Here is a 25231-nt window from a genome sequence, read left to right as displayed (position 1 = left end):
TGAGGAGAGTTTCGAGAACGGAATGTTCTCATCTTAGTGGGGGAGAGTGTAACGGGGTTACATGGTGTGGAGCACACAGGGGTACGAAGTACCCGGAGAGTTAACAAACTCTCAGTACATAAGTTGGAGAGTTAACAAGGTCTCTCAGTACGTTGGCTGAAAGCCACACGTTATGCATTTGATTAGGTTTAACTATGCTAGATAGTTAAGGAGATACATTTACCCCTAGGCGGCTTGGCCGCAATAATAGTAAATAAAACACTTCTGGTTTTGAAGCATAAAAGTTAAGGTGTTAACTTTGAGCCCTGGTCTTGGGCTGTAAGTGTCCTTTGGATAAGGAACTTAGTATTAGTGACTCTTTGAGTCGAACGTCTTCCTCTGACGCTAAAGCTACGGCAGCCCCGCTGCAGCCTTGGTTTTATGCTGCTTGTTAAACCGACGGACCACACGGCTCCACAGTACAGTCAGTTGCGCTCTGCTCTTGTGTTTGTTAAATTGATCACCGTACGCAATCAAACGGAGGTGGAGGAGAGTACGCAGACGAGAATCAGTCCACACCAAGCGAGGTGCCTTCTCAGTAAGAGCCTTGCCGAGAGGGTCAGCCGCAGATTCTTCTTCTGGAGAGGGGGGATCGCCTCCATGAGCACCGTGTCCTCCTTCCATCGCGAATCGTTGAATGAGCTCAATTTACCGGTACATACCGATTTTGACATTAAATAAACAGGTATTTTACCTCGACCTAGATCAGCTGCAATGCTCTTTTTTATTTGCTCTTTTTGTACTCCGACCTCCCCCTAAAGGAGGGTTACGCGTTACTTCCAAATACAGAGCTTCCAGTGGTTTGTATTCCATCAGATTCCTAGCTCGAGTCAACGCGAAGCTCAGCACGTTCACAGAACACAGAACACAGAAGCACACTTTATGCCTCACTCTAATGAACTTGATCCGTCGACGCATTCTACGCGAGTAATATCACGACCCAGTCCATTCGGCTGTGCCGCATTCTGTAAACAACACGATCATAAACCTCACTATGATGCTTAGTTTTAGCCAATCGGAGCTGTCTATTCTCGCAAAAATTGCACTTTGTTTCACTTTTAAAGTCGACTTCAACCTATGAGTCGGACGTCTAAGCGAGCGCGTGACGGCGCTCGAGACGCGTCTCCTGTCCTCATGAAGCAAGCCAAACGTCAAGTGAAGAGGTTCAAGGGCGCCACGTTCCCTGCTAAAGTCACAGCTCTGTCGCCCGTAATGAAGCTCATCAACCGATTCTTGATGGGGCCCAATTCAGCCATCATGGATGCAGCTCTCACTTCGCACGTGTCGTGGCTAAACCAGCTATTGGGGCGATTCAAGTGCGACGTGTCGAGGTGGCTCGTTGCTGCCGCTGTCAAGGGCCACCGAAATGTCGTCAACAGGCTGCTAGTGCCACCTCGCAACTGGAAAGAACCTCCCAACACAGTCATTGCTAGGGCAGCGGTAGTCGCTGGGGGCGCGGGGCACCTCGAGATGACAGCGTTGCTATTAAACCAAAACGAGCTAAACGTTACTTCCTTACGGAACGATATCGAGCGGAACTATGCGCATACAACAGCTCGAACTGTGTTGAGTACCGCAGCGGCAAATGGCCATCAGAATGTGGTGCAGTACATGGTGCAGCGTGCTCACGATGAATAGTACGATAACAAGCGATCGGCAGCTCTGGCCTGAACAATCACTGGTCGCCACACGGTAGTGGTGGAATATCTGCTCCTTCTTCAGCATTTCTCCTTGGATCTGGTACTCGCCTTTGCAGTGGCAGTGGATATAAAATAGCTCTTACTCACCAAGAGAGTGTTTGACGCCTACAGAAAGAAAACCGGCGGGACCAAAATGTTCGTCAAACTGGCAGAAGGTGGCCATTTGAGCGCCGTCAAGTATTTGTATGACAGAGGAAGCCTCTTCGCTCCAGTTAGCCCCGCGTTATTAAGCGCTGCAACTTACGGCAAGGCTAACGTCGTTGAGTTCCTGCTCAACAGTGGTCTAATCACTGCCGAGTCTCTTGATAACGCCTTCGAGGCTGCTACGGAACTTGTCGGGGTTGTTCACTTCGACACAGTGATATTCCTGTACAAGACACGCCGAGCATTTCTAAGCGCAACAAACAAAGCACACGAACGTACTTCTGACAAAGCAATTATAACAGCATTCGGAAAGGCTACTGAAGGTGAAGAAAGTAACATCAACTACGACACTCGCTACCAGAGTGAAATCATAAAGCTTATGAGCGAGGAGTTATGTATCCCCACTGAGATGATCTGCAAAGCCTTCGTCATTGCAGCATCTAACGGCAACTTGGAGGTCGAGGAGCATCTATATGACGATCACCGCATTTCTGCTGAAGCAATGGGTGAAAGTTTCGCCGGTGCAGCATGTAACAATCATGTGGACATGATGACGTCGCTCTATGACGGTCAGCGCATTTCTCCTATGGCAGCTCTTCAAGCATTCAAGAAAGCTCTTGTTGTGGAGAATCCTTCAGCTTTGGAGTATCTAGTGACAAAGCTAGCACAGGAAGAGCGTGTGCCGCGAGAATTGAAGCACCAAGCGTTCGTGGCTGCTGCCAGGAAGAAGACGACGTATGCACTGTCGCTACTAGCGAGACACGAACGTGGAGAATGGCCACTGGACGTACTGAAAGAAGCACTCGAGGCGTCATCGTACCGTGTCGTCGAGAACTTCATCTACTGATTGACCTGCCAACAGCTCTTTAAATTGGAACGATAAAGACAGATTTGAGGTCATGGCCGAGTGGATGGAAAGGTGGAAGGACCAATCGATCGGATGTAAGCCATGAGGTTTGGCCGCAAAAAAAAAACAACTTATGCGTTTTCTGTTTCACAAGTCCGCATTTCCTCCTGGAGTCGGGTATTTTAGCATACACTAGGGTGCCCGGATTTACGGTGCTCCCATACCGCCAATGTACAAATGTGATAATAACGCAGGTGACGTACCGGTAGGTAACGTGTTCTACCAGCTGCTGTAATGTCCCAACACTCGAGATTGTGGGGGAAAAGTGGTCATTATTAATAGAGCTTGTTGATGGACTTCTACCTAGTATTAATAGTGGCATTGTCGATAAGAACCAAAAGCAAAATACTGACGGAGCGTTCCGGGGGACTCGCAGCCCTCAGGGGCTCGCACTTTCTCACCGTCATTGAAAAACAATAAAAATGTGAAATGCGTGCCGCTCCCGAACTGATTAGTCCATTCGAGCTTATACGAAACTTAGGTTTTTTTCTGTGCACTTTACGTAATCGGTGTGGTGTAATGCAAGATCACTTGCACCAGCTCCTCCAACCCGCAGCCAACTTCGTTGGAGAGATCACTGCTCAGCTATAGTTAAGCAGATCTCTAGGTGCTGTTCGCAGGTGCTGCTCCAGAGGGCATGACAGGATGATAAAGTACAGCCGGTTGTTCTTCAACGCGAACTACAACGACTACAAGGACGGCATCTCCTGGGCTGCCGTCATGGCAGGCGGGTGCGTCCTAAACTAGATTAGATAGCTCACTCTTCAATTGACATTGAAGCAACCAAGCAACTACAAGCAATAAACGTTGGCTTAACGGGAGTTCCAGCTCCCAAATCGTGAGCACGTCACAAAGTTAACTTTAGTAATCCATCGTGCAGATACGATGAGGACTCGCAGTGGCCGTTCGAACCAAGTTGGTCAAGGAGCCGCGACTGCTGGAGCAACAGCTTCAACGGATAGTGGCCACACAAGCGCGAATGCGACGGCCACAATTCCGGTATCATCAACGTCTATCACGCCACCGTACGTATCAGATGTGTCCCACGCCGCCCTCGTGAAGTGGAAGCGCGAGCGACAGGAGTATGAGGAGGCAATTGAGGCGCGCTGCAGTGTAACTGGTGAAAACAAGGGGAAGGCGCTACGAAGCGTGAAAAATTCGCTCAACCGGCAATTACTCAGCACGTTGTGCAGACTTGAGTGGGGCACGACTGTGGAGGAGGTCACTGATGCTCGGATTATCGTAGAGTTGGACAAGATTGTCGGAAACGTCATGAATGACGCGATCCTCGATGTTGATGCAATTTTCAATGACGAACTGAAGATGAATCTACGTGAGCGGGATGTGAAAGCTCGCGTGATCAGCTACTTCATGCGCTGCGTTGAGATCATATTGCAGCACGGTATGGCAAGCATCTTCTCCACTGAGACGGGGAAGAAGGAGAAGTGTAACATTCTCAGGAAACATCTCGAGCCTGCTGCGTTGCGTGAGGCTGTGGACACACACCTACGCATCGTAGACGCGAGCAGCGAATCGGACGAGAGTGCACTTTACATGCTTGTGAAGGAAAAAGCGCTGGAGCAAGAGCGAGTGTATCAGTTGCTGGCCAAACGTAGGCATCAACCGACCACTTCGCACAGTACTGGGAAAAAGAAGAGCGATGGTGACCAGGGGTCCCGTCATGGCAACCAGCATTCCAGCTCCGATCGGAGGGTTGAAAAAGCCTTCGAACGTGGACGTTCTGTGCAGGCACAGACCAAGCCTGTAGCAGTGTCTCAGGGCAAGCCGCGGACTGGCTGTTTTCACTGTGGCAAGGACCACTGGCTCAGTCAGTGCCCGGACCTAGATGAGGCTGCGAAAGAAGCCATTTTGGCCGAAAGAAAAAGCAAGAGAGGTGTCAACAATGAAAAGAACAAGAAATTGCGCTCGAAGCGCGTCGATGCACCTTCTACGACGAACAAGGAGTGTTGTCCTACGGTAGTCATCAACGGAACACTGGAGCTGCCATATTGTGCCGACAGCGGCTCGGATATAAACATCATTTCGCGTAAGCACGTCGATCTGCTTCGTGAGCAGGATGCGGCCGTTGTGCTAGTCGAATTGGATGCACCAATCACTTCGAGGGCTGTTGGTGGAGCTTTGCTCACCTCAACACATACAGTTGAAGTTCGACTGACGCTTAATACTGCAGCAGGGCCTGTGAGGTGCCAAGAGGCAAAAAAGTGTTTGATTGTCGAGACCGACGAAGACGAATTTATCGTTGGTAAACTGTTGCTGGTCGAGCTTGGTATCGATGTGGACCGCCAATTAGAGTATATGGCTACTCCTGGAATAGAAGATGACGATCCGTGTGGCGATCCTGAGGGAATGCCACCATGTAAACTTGCTGATGGCGACGTTGTGATGAAAGTTGTGGATGCGTTAGTGCGTGACGCTATGGACCGTGGTGTGATTGACGAATACACAGCTAGTCGACTGTATGGGGTGGTTCGTAAGTATGGCGGATGGCGTTTAGAGCTTGGGGATGACCCTCCTGCGCGTGTACCCGCACTGAAGATCAGGTTGAAACCAGGTGCGACACCATATCGGTGTAAAGTTCGACAGTATAGCCCGGAGAAATCTGAGTTTATGGCCGAGTTCAACAAGAAGCTGGTGTCACTCGGTTGGGTATACGAAAATCGTGAGAGCCGTTGGTGTTGCCCTGCTTTACCTGTGACGAAGCCAAGCACCAGCGAATTTAGACAAACTGTGGATTATCGACCTACAAATTCTGTGACCGAACCGATTGCCGGCGTAATGCCAAGTCTTTGGGTGGCCCTCAAGCACTGCAAAGGAAAAATGTTTTACGCGGTGTTCGACTTCTTAAAGGGATTCTGGCAGCTACCCTTGGACAAGAGTTGTCAAGAAATCCTCTCTTACATGACAGACCGAGGTGTTTTTACACCTACACGAGTATCTCAGGGGAGTACAGACGCAGCACTGCACTTTCCGTCAACAGTGGAAATGGTATTGGGCGATCTGGTGAACAAGAGCGTTATAGTATGGATTGATGATTTGTTGGTTTTCGCTGACACTGCAGAAGAGTTAGTGGATGCGATCGATGCTGTACTGGTGAAGCTAGACAAGCATGGACTTTTGCTCAACCCAAAAAGAGTGCCCTCTTTCTTACTGAAGTGCGATGGTGCGGTCGTATTCTCAACCGACTCGGGATCGGGCACGACTCAGAGCGAATCCAAGCTCTGCGCGACATGCCCGTGCCCAAGCCCGCTGCAGAGTTGCCAACAGTTCCTCTGTGCGAGCAGCTGGATGAGGTCAGGTCTCGTAGACTATGCTCAGGTAGCACGACCACTACAGGAGCGGCTTGATAGCTCTCTTACCGGCTCCAAAAAGACGAAACGTATCGCCGCAGGCATTAAGCTGAATTTGACTGAAGCTGAGGTTAAATGTTACAACGCTGTGAAGGACCTGCTCGGCAATTCGGCAATGCTCACATTTCCAGACCCGGCCAAACAACTGTGTGTTTTGAGCGATGCTTCTGACTATGGATGGGGACTTGTGGTCACACAAGTGGGTCAGTGGCAAGATGATGTACCCATCCACGAACAGCACCACGAACTGCTCGTGTGTATGGGCGGGAACTTCGAAGGCTCTGCACTCAATTGGAGCGTCATTGAGAAAGAGTCTTACCCAATTGTACACGCGTGCGAAAGACTGGAGTACTTACTCCTACGACCCCAAGGTTTCAAGCTTTACTGTGACCATCGAAATATCGTGTATCTCTTCGCTCCGAACAAAGAACTGAAGAAGCACGTCCGGGGTAAATTGCTGCGCTGGTCCACGAAGTTATTGGAGTATAAATACTCAATCGAACACATTGAGGGAATTCATAACGTGTGGACAGACCTGATCTCGAGGTGGGGTGGCAAACCTCTACCTACTGCGCGCATGCCGTCAGCCAAGAGATTCACACGTGCCAACCGGAAGCGTGGCAGCAGTGCAGTGACAGGCACAACACCACCACCGCTGCGTCCACTAGATCAGGACGGATTTGTGTGGCCCACTATCGAGGAAATCGGAAGCGTGCAAGCATTGCACGATGCGCCAAAGGGTGCAACGCTGAGTGATGATGAACTGTGGCTCGTGAATAACATGATGTGGATACCGAGTGGAGCTCACGACCTTACTCAGAGACTTCTGATAGTCGCTCATTGTGGTAGAAATGGACACCGCGGCATACATGTGATGGAGAACCACATTCGCCGGCTGTTCTACATTGGTGGCCTCACTAGGATTGTAAAGGATTTCTGCTCGAAATGCCTACTCTGCCTACATGTGAAGGGAGGGGTGGTGATCCCCCGACCTTTTAGTGAGACCCACTATACTTATGAGCGGAACGAGACGCTACATTGGGACTTTTTGACTCTGGGCGACTCTTTTGGTACCTCTCGCTACACGCTCGTCCTGAAGGACGAGGCAACCCACTTCACAGAGTTGGTGGCTTGTGACAGCCCAACATCTGAAGTTGCAGCGAGTGCCATCCTGGACTGATACAGCCGCTTTGGAGCGCCGAGGGTGTGGGTTAGTGACTCGGGATCACATTTTAAGAACAAGGTGGTGGCAGATCTAGGCCGGAGACTGAAAAGTCGCCAAGAGTTTGTGCTAGCATACTCACCTTGGAAAAACGGCTCAGTGGAGCGCGTAAACCGGGACATCTTGCAAGTACTAAAGGCACTGGCACTTGAGTACAAGATCAGCTTGCACGACTGGCCCTACCTACTCCCGCTGGTACAGTCCAGCATAAACCACTCACCGGTACCGTCACTAGCTAACCGGGCTCCGATTGAGTTATTTACGGGATTGCCATGTCCCAGTGCATTGGACACGGTAATTTTCCCGGGAGGGAAGGGGCGTGTAGCTACGCTGGACCAACCAGCGCCAAGTACAGTAGAGCGACTCACCAAACTACGAGAAAACATCCGCAACATGCACAAGTCTGCCAAGGAGGAGCGACAACGCCAGGCCAACTACGACCACACTATGAGCAACCTGTAAACTTCTCGGTCGGTGATTACGTCCTACGTTCTCGTGTCGATGAGAAGCTGCATGCAAACAAGCTACGAGTGATGTGGGTCGGTCCGTATCGCGTGGTTGGCAGTGCTGACTACTATTTTACTGTGAAGCATTTGGTCAGTGGAAAAACAATGAATGTGCACCCATCTCGTCTAAAACTGTATGCAGACGACTCACTAAATGTGACTGAGGAGCTTCTTGACCATGTTGCCTCTCAAGGAACACTGCTGGCCGTAGAAGCGATCGTGGGGCACCGATTGAATGCAGACATGCAGGCGTATGAGGTGAAAGTAAAGTGGCTTGGCCTTGAGACCGTCGAGGACTCCTAAGAGCCTTTAAGGACCATGAGTGAAGATGTACCACAACTTTTACTACACTACGCTAATGAAGCTCGTGATGGTACCTTCCTACGCGCTACAACAACAGCTATCGATTGGAAGTCAAGCCAACCCACAACACTTCCTAAAGGCTAAGTTATGGTCACATCCTGCAAGACGATTATCGATTTAAGAAGGATCTGCAACTGGGAACGGCCTACGACTTGGTTAGAGACTGGAACTTCTGGTACTCCTGGTATCATCAACAACGACTACGATGGCAAAGTTTCGAGTTGCAGGACGGGGTACAGGCAATACAATTCGGATTTGAAGTTTTGGACACCTGTGATTGGATGAAATCCCAATCCTTGGATTTTCATTGGCTGAAGCTGAATTGGTGCAAATCTTTGGGAAATTAACCTGTAACACTGCAACGTGTTGAAGTTGGCGTACCGGCTATGACACCATATGTAACGAGACGGTTTCAAGTACACGAGCATGGGGGGAACAGCATTTATAACACGGCGACGGAATTATAACTGCGGTGTTGGAAAGCTTGGGGGGCAGTGTGATGTAATGCAAGATCACTTGCACCAGCTCCTCCAACCCGCAGCCAACTTCGTTAAAGAGATCACTGCTCAGCTATAGTTAAGCAGATCTCTAGGTGGTGTTCGCAGGTGCTGCTCCAGAAGGCATGACAGGATGATAAAGTACAGCCGGTTGTTCTTCAACGCGGACTACAACGACTACAAGGACGGCATCCCCTGGGCTGCCGTCATGGCAGGCGGGTGCGTCCTAAACTAGATTAGATAGCTCACTCTTCAATTGACATTGAAGCAACCAAGCAACTACAAGCAATAAACGTTGGCTTAACGGGAGTTCCAGCTCCCAAATCGTGAGCACGTCACAATCGGGTGGATTGAACAGCACGTTGTATAGAGCTCTGCACTGTTGTTCACCTGTATATGTGTTTGGCAAGGCACCAGCCAGCAGACCTCTCACTTCTGTTTTTGCGGGGGCGAACCAATTCCGCGTCGATGACTTGGAACCTTACGTCTGTGCTGCTCGCTCTCGTAGCTACCGGCTGTAGCCTTGTGCTTAAACAGGGAGTTGTAGCTTCCCCCGAGGCGTGCGCAGCTTCTGGAGCCTACTGCGGCAGCGATCAGAGTGGACCCAATTGCTGTCCGTCAGGAAACTATTGTCAGCCGTGGAACTCGAACTACTACCAGTGTCGACCGAAGCCTGCTCAATGCGGCACCCCCGAGGTCGGCATCGACTACAATGGCGCTGATATCGCCGATCTAACCGGCATGAAGCTCCCTGACGAGTGCTGCAACAAGTGCGCCGGTACCGCTGGTTGCACGGCATTTACCTTCATCAACAACGGCTGGGATGGCCAGCCTCACTGCTACCTCAAGAGCGGTACAGGCACGAGGAAGAAGGTCTTGGGAGCTGTGTCGGCCACCGTCTCTTCATCGCGAAGTACCAACACTAGCGGCGGTCACATCCAGACACAGATCCGCAGCGGAGCGGTCCATTCCAAAGCTGTCAACTTGGGAGGATGGCTTCTCACGGAGTATTGGATCACCTGGGAATCTGCTCTTTGGAATGGAGTCTCTAGAGATGAAGATCACAAGGGAGAGTATCACACGATGCAGATCCTTGGGAAAGAGAAGGGCACCGCTGCTTTTGAACAACATCGGAAGACCTGGATTACGGAAGCCGATATCAAGGAGATCGCTGACACGGGCGTCCTCAACACCGTCCGAGTTCCTGTGGGACACTGGATCATACGAGATGCTACCACTGCCCCCGGTACTGAAGGAGACATGTTTGCTCGTGGTGGGTTGAAATACCTGGATGCTCTCATCAATGACTGGGCACTTAGACACAACATCGCAGTAATTATCAGCTAACACGCTCATCAAGGAAGCCAGAATGGAATCGAGCATAGTGCACCTGTCACTCTGGGCAACGTGGGTTGGAGCACCTCACAAACAAATGTTGACAACTCGATCAAGTTTGCGACGTTCCTCGCTGCACGATACAAGAACAGTCATGCGTTCCTTGGAATGGCCTTGATGAACGAACCTGTGCCACCTGTTGACGGCAATGTGCTGCGAAATTACTATATTGTGGTGTAGTGATTTCTCCGTGGTTGCGGATTATCACCCGTCGACAAAGACGTGACACCGCCTAAGTTGTTCAAGCGACGAACCCTCGGTCGGGTGATGTACGGAGACGCCAAGGTGCAAGGGACTCGACGGCGTCACCTCCGAGTTTTCAACAAGTATCGGATACGGCCCTATGTCACTGAATCCAGGCTGTCCTTATTATTAATAATGGACTGGCCGGATTCGCATTCAGCGGACCATCTACGGTACGAACCCTCAGGGGCGGTTGGGATGAGTTCGCGGAATACTCAGCGACCTTTGGAAGACACGTTCACCGTCTGGGACAAGGCGCGGACCGTTAAAGATGCTCATGCGACAGTGCAGACGACGCTTGGTATGCAAGAAGATCCATAACGGATCATTGTTCACTTGATATTTGTATACTTGATTAGGACTTCTTATTAGGAATAGACCCGAAAGGGTAAGCTTAAATACAGAACAGAATTTCCACTCAAGCACACAGAGCGACGTCCGGCTTCAAGGTAAGCGTCAGGTCAAGCTTGTTTGAGTGTGTTATGCCTGTCGGTGAACTCGAAGCTCTGTAGCGAGGGTTCATCCGGCAAGGCCAAGAGACTTTGTGTATTGGCCGATTATTATCGGGAGGTTTTACGTGACGGCTTATTGTTGCCTATTTGCACGACTAAGAGTGCTTGAATTGCCTCCCTTTTATTTCTTCCAGCCGAGTGTTGAACACTCGGTGATCTCGTAAAAGGCTTACCCGTGCCTGGTACCCTTCCGCTGTTGGGACCACGAGGATTCAAAACACCTGCTAGCTTTGCTCGTGCTAGTAGCGTGTTCTTGTTTTACTGGTTGGCCTATATAAGTAGTTTACAAGGTCCAGTTTGTCCCGGTGCAAGGGCAGAACTGGGGTCTTCAGGTCCGCCCGAACGATCGTTTACTATCCTAGTAGACGTATTGTTGTGGGAACATCCTAACTACATCTGTAGCTAGAGTTCACGTGGGATTTCCAACACCACAACTGGTGCCGCGACCCGGGAACAGATTGTGACCATTGTGAACTGTTATATGGCCTTCCAGCTTACGAGCTACCAAGAGAAGAAAAACAAGAAAAAGACAAGAAATATGGCGAAAGGACAACCGACGGTACCAGTTACGCCTGCCAAGTCTGGCGGGGCTCGCAACGAGAGTTCAAGCCCGGCTGCGCGCTTTGCAGCCGCCACCGAGCTTTCAGTGAGCTTCGACGACGAAGCGGACATCGGTCCTGACGCCCACGATTATGAAGATTACGAAGACAAGACGCCGGCTTCAGAGCCAGGCGCAGCGACGCCGGAGACGGCCACGCTATCATCGGGGCTGAGCGGGGCGACCAGGTCCCTTTCGAGGAACCTCGCCGACGAGCTCGATGATGTTGCGGGACCAGAACCAGCCTACGATGATTATGACGATGGGACTGAGGGTTCTAAACCTTCGGTGGCCAGTGCAAAGCATTCAGCGCTGCTGAAGGCACCTCGCCCACCTATCAACGGTGATACACCAGCCGCCAAGCGCGTTTTCGACCGCGTACAAGCGCTGATGCAGAATGATGAGTGGATGCAGCTGCTCAAGCCCATCCCCAAGAAAAAAGCCGACTGGCCTGCGCTTGCGCAGGAACTTCAATACCCAGTCAACTCGGTTTCGACTAGCCAAGTTGCCGAGGATTCAGTTTCGCTACTGTTGTCGCTGGGGTTCGAGGATGAGACGTACCCATCGACGATGTCGCTCCAGGATTGGAGTCCACACGAAGCCGGAGCTGCTCTCCAGAAATGAAAGAAGAAGCTTCGGAAGGCGTTTGGCGCTGTTGGCATCAATGCCGGAAAAGCAGCCTGTGAGTCGACCGATGATTCAAGATGAAGATCCGTCTAAGATTCCACTGCCGCCGACGCCCCAACGACTCGTTCGTACTCCTCCGACCAAGCGTGGAGCTGAGCGTGGTGCCTTTGGCACTACCGAAGCTTCACCGTACTTTCAAGACTCGCACATGGTTACGCCACGTTCGGAGAGCCGTATGCAACGTATTTACGCAAGTAACGAGGGTTCGTTCGGTCGCCGAGGCGGTGCGCGAGCTCCCAAAGGTGGTGCCGGACGTCGTCAAGTCGACAGCGATGGTTCGTCCAGTGACGATGACATTTTGGCGCGTACATTCGACGAGGAAGATCCTCAACTCGAGTTGATGCGTCAGATGGATGTGCAAGCGACGCTGAACGACGTAAACCCGACACCGAGGATTGAAATGGCTTCGCACCGAGCGCTGGATCGCATCACGCCGTTCTCAGGCTCTCGCAACAAGAGTGAGAACTGTATGCAGTGGCTCCGTGGGTTCGTCTATGAAATGACTGGGAACCCACACAGATGCCGATAAATGGTGCATTCCATTTGAGCTAAGTCTCCGGGACGGAGCCATTCATTGGATCCGTCAACTTCCGAAGAAGACGAAGCGCAAGTGGAAGCTGCTGAGCGACGCGTTCATCCGCTACTACTGCTCGCAGCTCACGCAGACGGCACTGTCGCGTTACTACTCCGCCAAGCGGGAACGTAATGAACATCTGTGCGACTACATAAACAGGCTGAATGGCTATGCTCAGACCGCCCGTCTACACTTCGAGAAGAGTGGTCGCGACGCGAAAGAACACGTACAGCAATTCCTGGCAACATGCGACGATGACAAGCTAGCGGAGAGTCTCTACCACGCTCGAGTCGCCGACATTCACGAGCTCGAAGAGATCATCGGAGATGTTCTCAAGGGCAAGGAGAGAATGGCCAAGCGTGACAGTGAGTACCGATACTCCAAGAGTCGTGATACGCGACGCGACGATGGGTACGCCCGCAACAACCGGCGTGATGACCGTCGCCGCGATGACAACCGCAACAAACCAAGAGTGACACTCATTGAAGCCACGGTGGACGACCTACTAGCTGAATTAGAAGGTCGTGAAGCTGCTCAGGGAGGCACCGAGTATTCAAACGAAGATCCGAACGCTTACGACGATGTCCAAGATGAGTACAACGATTTTCAGCCTGATAATACGGACGGTGATTTCTCATTGGACGAAAACGACCGATACCTCGCCGCGGCTAACGGAAATGAGCGCCGTGCAGCTGCTGAAGGCACCTACGCACGTTCAGACAACCGTCAACCACGTGGAAACATGCCTGATCGCGATAATGGCTTCAATCAAGATCGCCGAGGTGGTGACCGTGGGTTCAATCAGGACCAACGCGGTCGACGTGACTTCAACCGCGACAACCGACGCCCACAGTACGGACCATGCGCGGTGTGCGGTGGCATGAGTCACTCCGCCCACTACTGTAACAAGCGATGCAAGTCTGCAAACAACGCCACGATGCTGGACAATGCGAACTTTTCGGCAACTTTCCAAGACCTTGCCAAATTCGTGCGCACTAAAGGCACGAAGGAGGAACTCCCGCCAGAGCTCAAGGCCGTCGTTCAATCACGTCATTTAAACTAGGCAGCCCGCCAACTACAACTGGGTTGGTCCCTATCGGGCTGCCACAGTTAACCGAGCCTTCAATGGAAGAAGAGTGTATCTTTGCTTTCATGGGGCAGAGTGAATGGCCTGGTAATTACGTAACAAGTGTGAACGCGACGGAAAATGAAAAGGAGAGGAGTAGAATCCTCGGTGGAGGTGTTGGAGAGAGAGTGGAGTGTGCTGATGCTGATGAGGGCACCAGCGAGGGTTCGTTCGGCGTGGTTTCGAGTGCAGCGCGAGACGAGCCCAAGGGTCACTCCAAGATTATGAAGTTGAACCCTGGCGAGAGACAGGGGTGGTGGTCGGCCAAGCAATTCGACCGACGGATCAGAATGAGAGATCTGGTGCAAGGCGCTGTGAACGACCAGCGAACGAGGATCCTCCTCGACACAGGAGCGAACGTTAGTGTGATCACTGACGCCTTTGCTAAGAAGTTGCGACTCCGAGATGTACCCGATCACGGACGCCGCATTGACATTCAAGGAATCAACGAAGGCAAGGTGTCTACGACGCGACGAGCGTGCGTCAAGATTACGCTCGGATGGGAGATGGTGTACGAGTTTGAGATGTGGGTAATGGCGCATAGTGCAGGCGTCGACGTGGTACTCGGGACCGACTTTATGATCCCAGCTGGGATCCGGTTGGACCTGTTCCACGGCGCGGCTCAATTACCGCACGAAGTCCAAATCCCGCTGATAAAGACCAAGAACATGATCGACAGCGAAGAATACGGCTCCCATGTTAACGCCGGGCCACCCGAGCGGTTGGACATTCAAGCGCACGAGTGGCGAGAATATCGACTAGCGAAGCGTCAAGTCGGGCTGGAAGAACACGTACTGTGGGTTCGTCGAACGAACAAGCTAATCCCGTCAGTGACGAGGTTTCGACGTGGACGGCCTCAGAGCATTCGATTGACCAACGTGTCTGATCGAACTGTGTACCTACCAGCACACGACTCGATCGCTATGTGGATTCCAGATGGGGATTTGCCACGAGGTGACGGCTATGTGCGTCTGGAGTCCAAGAAGTACCAAGACTGGCAAGTGTTGGCCTACGAAGGTTGTAGAGACCGCGGGCTCTTTCAGCGTGAATGCGAAATCTACGAACAGTGGCTTGCAACTCAGCCTTCAGCAGTTGATCGACCATACTACCCAGAACCCAGTGGAGTGCTACCACGACCTCTAGAAGACTCGCTAGTGGATTGTAGTGATCGTCTGACATGTGCAGAGCGCTGGGCACTGATCCTGGAAGAACGTGAACAAGTGGAAGCCTGTCTGGCGTCTGGGGTGACAGCCGGGGATTCGGCCGATGGTCAGCCTTCCGCAGAACCTTTGGACACGTACACGACAACCCATGGCGGAGGCAATAACGCGAACGAAGCCTCGGTAGTGCGTACACACGAACTACTGAGGCCGGTAAACGTGGTACATACGCCAACGAGTGTTAGTGTCCAGTCAGGGGTGACCACGGAAGCGACAAGCAACAACACTGAATTAAATGGAGTCACCCGTTTTAACGAAGCTGTCCCGGCCTTGTGTGTCACCAAATCTGCGAACGAGCCACCGGTGGTTGATCCAGAGGATACAAGCATCGCGCAGAAGGTGTTGAGTACGGCACCGAGTATTCATTGCAAGATTGGTGCGAATTCTGAAATGTCAAGACAGCGGCAGAACGAGGAGCGGAACAAAAGTCAACAACCCAATATGTCGACGGCCCACGCATTCAATATTGCGAACGACGACTCGGCAGATGGCCCAGAAATGGGAAACCAGGATGGGAAGGAGATGGACCAAGTACCGACTGTTGAAATCAAAGCGGATGCCAATGTTGAGTCAAGGGAAGAATCCGTAGCGGCGTTGGACGGAACATACATCTCGGTTGCTCGAGTGTTAACAACCGAGGGAAATGAAGCAACGGAGGATACGAGAAATGATTTCCACGAATACCAAGCTAACAACACTGGCTTGGACGACTACGCGAAGGAGCTGGCATTCCTGCCGGACCTGACCGAAGAGATCAACACGACAATTGACTACACTGCGCCTAATGTTGCTGATCCTGAGCTGTCGACTGAGCGCCGAGAACGTCTAGTCGCGACGCTAAAGAACCACGAGCACATCCTGATTGCTAGTGGTAACGCACTGCCGCCGCCAGTCTACGGAGCGGTATGCGATATCGACACACAGGGGGCACGCCCCAATTAAACAGCGTGCCCGGGCGCGTGCGGCTGCGAATTTCTCGGCAAAGCTGTACGAGCTGCTGCGCGCTTTTATTTGCGTGCAGGACTGATCGTCTTTTCAGACAGTCCATGAGCATCGTCGATCGTGATGTGATGAAAAAGAACCGGCCTGACATCCCGGCTCTGCATTGATTACAAGAATGGGGAATGGTTATCACCCGCGATCATGGTAGTAGGCGAGGCCGTAAGTCCGACGACCTGTTAACACTCTCGAGCGCTACCTATGGTTCTGCTCGCTGGATGCAGCAAGCGCTTCTGGGCGGTCATGATGACCTTGCGAGCGCGTATAGTATCGGCGTTCGTCTGCGCACTCGGACATTTCGAGTGGTTACGCAACCCTTCGGGCTAAAGAACGCGCCGATGATCTATCAGCGTATGATTGACAAATACTCTGGGGGTTCGTTCAGCCTAAAGGAGGTTGGTTTGAATACTCGGAGAAGATGCGTTTAGCTGAAGAACAGGCCAAGGAACGTCGTGGGCCAAGCGCCGAGGGTTCGTTTCAAACGAAGTTCGCGGCAGACCGCGAAGCACCGGTAGAAACCGACCCTGTACTACAACTCGTCAACAGCCCCGTCGCTGACATGTTTACGAACGGGGAGCCAGACGAATCATCGCTGGTACCTGTATTTGGTCGACGGTCGTTTGTGGATGACATTTGCTTCGGTGGCGAGGATTTCGATAGCTGCCTGGCGACGCTGGACCGATTGCTAGCAAGATTCGCACAGTGTCGGATCAGCATTAGCTTCACCAAGAGCATCTTCTGCCAACCCAAGGTGGACTTTCTGTCGCATAAAATTTCGCCAGAAGGTATCAGAGCTGACCCCAAGAAGCTTGCGGCTATCACCGAGCTTTCGTTTCCAACGAGCAAGAAGGGCATGCAGTCGTTTCTTGGAGCGGTTAATTACTACAGCCGCTTCATTCAAGACTTCGCGGTCTACGGTGCGGCGCTGTACCAGCTCAAGGATGAAGACTTTGTCGTTGAAGGTGGCCTTTCTGTGGCACGTCATTCCTTCGAAAGATTGAAGACGAGTGTTTCACATTCACCCATCCTCAGGCACTTCGATCGGTCGAAAGAAGTTCACGTCATGCTCTTTGCAAATGAATGGGCGTTGAGCACTACGCTAATGCAAGAACATGAAGGCAAGTTACACCCCGTACGGTTCCTCGGTCGGGTGCTCAAGGAGGCCGAGATGAACTACCATCCTGCTGAGAAAGAAGTTTTGGCGTTACTTCTGCTGTTGAAGATCTGTTACGTCCAGCTGGCAGGAAAGACGCTACATGTCTATACACGATTCTCGACGTTAGAGTGGGTGCATAAGTCGAAGTCTCTCTTCGGACGCGCGGTCCAGTTCGCAGTGCTGCTATCGCAGTGGCACCTTAAGGTGCAGCGCGTGAAGGAGAAGGATGTCGCCTTTGCGCAGCTACTGCAGTCAAGCATCACGAGCTTCGTTGACTTGGAAGACTCGCTCGCGCCGGTGACGCCTCCAAACAAGGGTTCCCCGACTATTCGAATGGACCCCGCGTTGCTGTACGCCAGGCTTTCCCGTAATTACAGCGGATTCGTCATGTCTTTTGACGGATCAGCGAAGACAGAGAAGTACGGTGGCTACGGGAGTTGTTCATGGGTGCTGTGGAGCCTTCCTGAGTGGAAGGTAGTGATTGCTGCAAACGCTTACCTCTCGGCTACCACGGTGAATGAGGCAGAGTATACAGGTATGATAAACGGTGTCAAGGCGGCTATTGCGCACGGTGCCGAGGATTTAGTCATCGTTGGTGAATCAAGGCTCGCGATTCAACAATCACTAGGGGTGATCGCATGCAGGAAGGAAACTTTGCTAGCACTGCTGAATACTCACAAGGAACTCACGGCCAAGCTTCGATCAGTTAAATATCTTCACGTTGTACGAGAATACAACGCGGCCGCGGATTCGTTAGCCACTGAAGCGCTGGAATCGAAGGTCAGTCGGGTAATCTTGGCTGAAACTCGCAAGTCGGAATTGGCATCGCTGAACCGCATCCAGGAAATGATCTACGAGCCGGATGAAGACTCGGTAGATGTTTCGTCACGAGGAGCAGAGCGTCAAGTACATGTACTGTCAGGCAGCGAGTCTTCAAAGTGGAAAACTTTCGAAAATTTCGTGGTTGATTACAGCTCACCAAAGTGCGATTATGGTAATATAGCAGTGATGACTCGGCGACAGACGAAAGCCAAGAAACGCGTCAGGTTTGCAGATGAACACTCGGAGGATGTCTCAAAAGCTCAAGAACAGAATGTAGAACGACGAGAGACGTCCACCGAAGATTCATTCGGCGAAGATTTGCCAGACCATCCTCACAAGACTGTACCAGTGGCATTTCCCATTGCGGAAGATGTTGACCCAGTAGCGATACAGCGGGAACGACACAGACGGATACTGGTGGCACAAGACGAGGAGCAGAAGTGGTTTAACATCTAGAAGGTGCTTCAGGGCCAAGCACAAGAGCTGAGTTACAAAGAAGCTCGAAATGCCTGGAAATACGCTGACCGGTTCGTGTTATCAGAAGACGGCGTGCTTCACTATTTTGGATTGAATCGTCGGTACGACCACGGTTGGCAAGAGGAAACCAAGCTGCGGCTTGTGGTACCGACAACGATGATTCAAGAGGTCTTGCAGAACTGTCACGACTCGCTGGAAGGAGGACATCAAGGTGTGGTGAGAACGTTCCATCGCGTTAAGTCCGATTATTATTGGATCGGCTTGTACGCTGACGTGGAGAAGCATGTGAAGTCATGTCCAGATTGCAGCTCGAGTAAAAGCCGTCCGCAGCTTCGTGGATACTCACCTGGCAACGTACTCGCCGAACGACCTTTCCAGATCGTCTCGATGGATTTTGTGATCCCACTACCGAAATCTCGCAGGGGCAACACGGCGTTGCTCCTATTTCAGTGCTCGTTCACGGGATTCGTTATTGCCAAGGCTATGTCAGATACGACTGCACTGAGTGTTGCCCAAGTGCTCGAAGAATGTGTGTACCGACGGTTCGGAGCCCCATCATTAATAAGGCATGACCGCGACCCACGCTTCATGAGCGAGGTGTTCCAAGCGTTCGCAGAGATGATGCAGTCAAGATCAAGAGCGACTTTGAGCTATCGGCCACAGGCTAATGGACAGCAGGAACGCCCGGTGAAGTCAGTGATGGGGTCCGTACGGGTGTACGCGGAAGACCCTCTACAGCAAGATTGGGACGAAATCGCGGAGAAGCTAGTATTTGCTATTAATACTTCTCAAGACACTACGAGGAAGGAAACGCCGTTCTACCTCGTTCATGGTTGAGATGCGCAGTCGACGTTGCGGGCAATGTCGTCATCACTCAAACGAGGACTCGGCAAGCAGTCTGACGCACTGGCGTGGCGGCGTGAGATCAATCGACAACATGAGGTCGCCCTCACTATGGCCAAGGATTATCAGGCGGTAGAAAAGGAGCGAAGGGCTAAAAAGCATAATGATGCGCTGCGTCGACTGGAAAAAGCTGCTGTACCTCAACCAAGTGGAAACGAAGACTCGGCGGACCCTCCAGAAGCTTCGGAAGAGATGGAAGATCCTGCAAGAGCTCCACCGAGATCTCTTTTTGAGATTGGGAGCCAGGCGTGGCTGTACATGGAACGCGTCAAACCGGGCTTGACGAAGAAATTAGCTCACCGATGGCATGGACCTTTTCGGATCAAGCGCAAGGTGGAAGAGTTTGCGTACGAGCTGGAACTGCCTGATCGAAGTGGGTTTCGCTTTTACCCAGTAGTGTGTCAAGACTCAAGGCTGTCAACGAATTCAACAGTCGACCGAATACTCGGTTGGTACTTAACGCGACTAATGAAGCAAGACTCGACTTCGATGAGGAACTACTGCCTGAGGACAGCTGGGAACCAGATCAAGTTGCCGGTGAATATGAAGTCGAGGCCATCCTCGACGACAGAACACCACTGACGACGAGCACGGAGCGTGCTGTACGCGAGTTCAAAGTCAAGTGGGTGGGCTATGAAGATACAACTTGGGAACCATCATCAAACTTGTCTTGTGGAGGTCTGCTGTACGACTATTTGCGAGCCAAGAAGAGCGAGAATCGGCTGCAGATGGCGCAAGTGGCGGACGAAGGCTAGCGTGACTGGATCACGTGTGAACTGTCCACAGGGCGATGCAGCCTGTGGTAACAGACGAAGAACGTTACTGCAACAACAAATTGTATATGCATTTGAAGAACAACATGAACATGATTACGCTGTGGAAGTGGATTAAGAATAAGAAACATGAATGCCGACCGGGGAGCGACCACTGAAAACGAAACTTCGCTGGACCCCTCAACAGTTAGCTGAGATGCTGGAGAACGTCGTGGAACATGCAGCGAGGACATCATCGAAACCAACAGCAGTCTCGAGGCGACGTTGAGTGTGTACATCGTCGTGGAGAGGAGGCGCAACGCTGAGCTGCACTTGGTGACGTGACATTGCAGTCAAGTACGGAATTATCGAGGTCATCATGTGATCGACCGATGCCTCCGTACTTTCAGCCAGCATAGCGCGCAGCGAATCTTCGGTGAGTGGTGGTGTACCACCAGCAGGCGCAGGAGGAGCAGCAGGAGCCATCTCCGCGGATTCAGCGACGACGGGGAGTGCTGCAGGAGCTACCGCAGGGAGTGAAGAGTCTGGGGCAGGAAGCGCCGAAGGACCAGTTGATGACGCCGCTGTCGGAGGAAGTGTAGCAGACTGAGGGACGTTCGAACCCTCGGCCTTGCCCTCCTGAGAAACAAGTCGAGTAATGCGAGATGATGAGCAAGGTGCCGATGATTCAAGAGAAGGATGAGCTGACGTACCTCCAGCTGTTCACGTTCGCGACGTCTACGAGGATTGAGACGCTAAAAAGCGTCGGACACGGCTCGATTCAGACGCTTGGACATACGGTGGCGAGATGGTGAATTGAAGAATGAAGAAATGTCACAACGGGCACCAGTACCGTGGCTTCCATTGCGACAGGGGCAGTTGTGGTGTAGTGATTTCTCCGTGGTTGCGGATTATCACCCGTCGACAAAGACGTGACACCGCCCAAGTTGTTCAAGCGACGAACCCTCGGTCGGGTGATGTACGGAGACGCCAAGGTGCAAGGGACTCGACGGCGTCACCTCCGAGTTTTCAACAAGTATCGGATACGGCCCTATGTCACTGAATCCAGGCTGTCCTTATTATTAATAATGGACTGGCCGGATTCGCGTTCAGCGGACCATCTACGGTACGAACCCTCAGTGGCGGTTGGGATGAGTTCGCGGAATACTCAGCGACCTTTGGAAGACACGTTAACCGTCTGGGACAAGGCGCGGACCGTTAAAGATGATCATGCGACAGTGCAGACGACGCTTGGCATGCAAGAAGATCCATAACGGATCATTGTTCACTTGATATTTGTATACTTGATTAGGACTTCTTATTAGGAATAGACCCGAAAGGGTAAGCTTAAATACAGAACAGAATTTCCACTCAAGCACACAGAGCGACGTCCGGCTTCAAGGTAAGCGTCAGGTCAAGCTTGTTTGAGTGTGTTATGCCTGTCGGTGAACTCGAAGCTCTGTAGCGAGGGTTCATCCGGCAAGGCCAAGAGACTTTGTGTATTGGCCGATTATTATCGGGAGGTTTTACGTGACGGCTTATTGTTGCCTATTTGCACGACTAAGAGTGCTTGAATTGCCTCCCTTTTATTTCTTCCAGCCGAGTGTTGAACACTCGGTGATCTCGTAAAAGGCTTACCCGTGCCTGGTACCCTTCCGCTGTTGGGACCACGAGGATTCAAAACACCTGCTAGCTTTGCTCGTGCTAGTAGCGTGTTCTTATTTTACTGGTTGGCCTATATAAGTAGTTTACAAGGTCCAGTTTGTCCCGGTGCAAGGGCAGAACTGGGGTCTTCAGGTCCGCCCGAACGATCGTTTACTATCCTAGTAGACGTATTGTTGTGGGAACATTCTAACTACATCTGTAGCTAGAGTTCACGTGGGATTTCCAACACCACAATATCGAATCCTACAAGCAGATACGCGCCACTGGCAGCGACTGCATTCTTCTAGTAACTCCGTTTCTGAATGATCAGGACCCGGATCATCTCAAGGGGATGATTGGTGCACCACAGTTCACGAATGTGTGGAACGAAATCCACGCCTACTTTATCTGGGGCTATGATGTTAATACGGAGGAGCAAGTGCTCGCGGCAGTCGACCAGTACGATCAAAGTCATCTGAAGTCAGCTCCAACAAACAATCGTCTCTTCCTCGGTGAATGGTGCATGGGTGGACCTCCGGACTCGAGGGGTATCTTCCAGAACATCGACAACTTTCGCGAGCTGGGACGAAAGCAACTCGCCTACTACAACGCGGACACTACAGGTGGTTGGGCATTTTGGACGTGGCGACACTCGGACGAGACAACCAAGCGCACTGGTTGGTCCATGCGCTACCTCATCAGGAATGGCTACCTGAATCTGACAAACTAGGATTTTTTTCCCTGAACTTCAGCAAATTAGGCCTTGAATTCTAAAAAAGTGAAACGATGTGGTAGTCGTCTGACACCTTAAACACTTGGTTTAGAATGCCTACTGAAGCAACGCCTTCTTCGTACCATCTCGCAAACAGCTATTTTTTTTAAAATATATGTGGAGACTTTGTACGTGTCCGAACCATGCATGAGCTATGTAATCCACATTGCGAATTAGTAATCACCAGAAACATTTCGTAGGACAGTGAACACGTCCTTTTGGTCTTGGGGGTTCTTCCGGTTCAACACGTCAATGTATCATTGCAGCGCATACAGTTTCGGGTCGATCATAGCTGGAGTCGGATCGTGACTGATTATTAGCATCGCAAAGATGTCATCAGCAGACTTGTGCGTGTGCAACCAATTCTCGAATTGCTGGCTCTGCAGCTGTGATGCGATTTTCATCGATCTCTTGGCCTTCGTCGCATGTACAAGCGCTTCGGCCACTGCACTCTCTCCATATCTCGTCGAGAGCATATTGACTAACGACACTTGCTTGTCAGGATTCTTCTTGTTGAACATGTCCACATGCCTGCCTATAAGCGGTAGGCTTGGGTTGTCAAGAGCTTTACTCAAACCTTGGTTAAGCTTCAGACTCGCAAATGCGTCGTCAACAGGTTTTCTCGTGGACAATCAAGTTCATAAAAACACGGCATTAGCGAATTCTGATACTCCTCTTGTCTTCACCGGCGACGCAATCTTGTTCCAGCCCGGGATTCCTCTATTTTCGTTGACCATTGTCGGGGATGTTTGAGCCCCAAACAGCCTCTTGGAATCCGAAACAGAGACACATACAAAAAGAAAAATGATAGCTATTGGACCGATGTAGTGGCTCATTTCGAAGCAAACTGGTGTCGTTAAAAAAGAGATAGAACAATGAAGGAGTACATTTAATGTAGAGGTGGCCGTCATCGTCTTTTAAATGGTTACTACCTTACAAATTTAATAAGTTTCTTAAAACGGTACGCTATATGGTACCGGTTTTTGTAAGAAATACCCTGTGTAAAAATGATTTTTTGCAATCATATTGCTTTTAGCAAGAACAACATTTGCGGGTATAGTATTAGGAGGGTACTTCATTCGAAAGAATACGTTATATGCGTTGGGCTCACTGAAAATATGTGAAGGGGGAAAACAATGGCTATGTTATATTGACTTTTCGATGAGCGGGCATTAACTACAAAACGAACTTGCTAGGTAATTAGGATAAATAACGTTACGCCGAAGCGTAAGAATCCACAGAGGCCTGAAGTAGGCCATTTTGATCCAGGACAAGCCTGGACCCGCGACGATTGAAAAGCCGAGGGTTAGACACAATAAATCGTCCCAAGCGTGAGCGTTGGGGAAATTGTTGGAGGCATTCATTCAGCCGTGAACGTCCTGTAGGCCCGGAGTCTCGGTGCAGTGCCCGAAAATGTGCACTAAAAATGGAGTAAACTCGATACACCTCCGTTGTCGCTTGCAGCGGAGGTCCGGCTTCGAGAATATGTTTGTTCCGAGTCGTCCAAATTGCATGCAGTGTGATGCTACGCATTAGCGTCCACAATGCGGTAAACTCTTGTGCCTTGTTCCGTACACGAGTCGTCCACTCGGGGTCGCTTGCTACACATATGATGTCCCACGAAATGTGGACAATGAACCTGTTCCAATCCGCACGAATGAGATGCCAAAGAGCTGCAACCCGGCGGCAGTCAAAGAACAAGTGACGTTCGGTTTCAATGGAAGAGCACGTCGGATATGCGCAACATAGTGCCTCATTGGAGGGGCGCTGCAAGAACCAGAATCGAGACCGGGTTGGGAGAAGCTTCCACGCTAACCGGAATTGCAGATCCGCGTATACAGGTAGCAGAACCCGTCGGGCGTCCTTGAGGACCTGAACCGTAGTAAGGATTGTGGCGTGGGAAACTTCGCTATTGTGGTGGGAGATAGGGTGCTCGCGGGTGATAATTAGTCTTGAGCCATTATCTCGGACCATTTCCTTGGTGAGATGGGGAAAACAGACAACAGCGCCTTTATAAAGCTTGCCGATGGGAGAAATTGTGGCATTACGCTGAACAGGACCGAAAACGACATCGTGACCCTCCACAATTGAGGATACGATGGAGCTTAAGTCCGTGTACAGTTGTTGCAGCTGCCGCATCCTAACACGGAGCTCCCACTCGGGCAGAACAAGCAGGAATCTACTTAAAAAGTCCACTTCAGTTGGCCAAGATATCGAGAAAAAATCCATGAGGCATCGACAGCCCGTTGCGGACGCAAATGCAAGGCGGAAGCGCCTCTTGCGTCCAGCACCTCGAATCAGCGACCGTCTTTTACCCCCACGTGAATTTGAAGCAATGGATGCGCACTGTGCCAGACATTGGCGTGTAGTAACGCCTCTTGCTGGAACACTAAATCTTCATCATCTGTAAGCTGTAGATGATGTAATGAGGCGAATACAAACCACGAATGCTGCCACCACGTAGGAATAGTAGAAACGGGGAGAATTTGTAGGCGGCGTGAGAACGGGCATGCCAGAAAGTCAAACAGCGTCAGGTTCAATTCCTGAGGCAGAATATTGTGCAAGAGCGCTGAGCTGCATGCTTTCCACGGCTCATCAGATGGCA

The 25231-nt window shown here is 51.2% G+C and overlaps 1 protein-coding gene across 1 annotated transcript; it reads right to left on the bottom strand.

Moving 5' to 3' along the window:
- Window positions 1–22883: 22883 nt before the first annotated feature.
- On the bottom strand, window positions 22884–23147 carry PITG_11359 (uncharacterized protein; the record flags this gene model as incomplete). Its single annotated transcript, XM_002900914.1, has 1 exon — window positions 22884–23147. One exon carries the CDS (start codon window positions 23145–23147, stop codon window positions 22884–22886), a length of 264 nt encoding a protein of 87 aa, XP_002900960.1.
- Window positions 23148–25231: the final 2084 nt, after the last annotated feature.

Source organism: Phytophthora infestans, genomic scaffold (genome assembly GCF_000142945.1).
Source record: "Phytophthora infestans T30-4 supercont1.23 genomic scaffold, whole genome shotgun sequence".
Taxonomy (NCBI): domain Eukaryota; phylum Oomycota; class Peronosporomycetes; order Peronosporales; family Peronosporaceae; genus Phytophthora; species Phytophthora infestans.
This window is presented reverse-complemented; position numbering and strand designations above follow the sequence as displayed.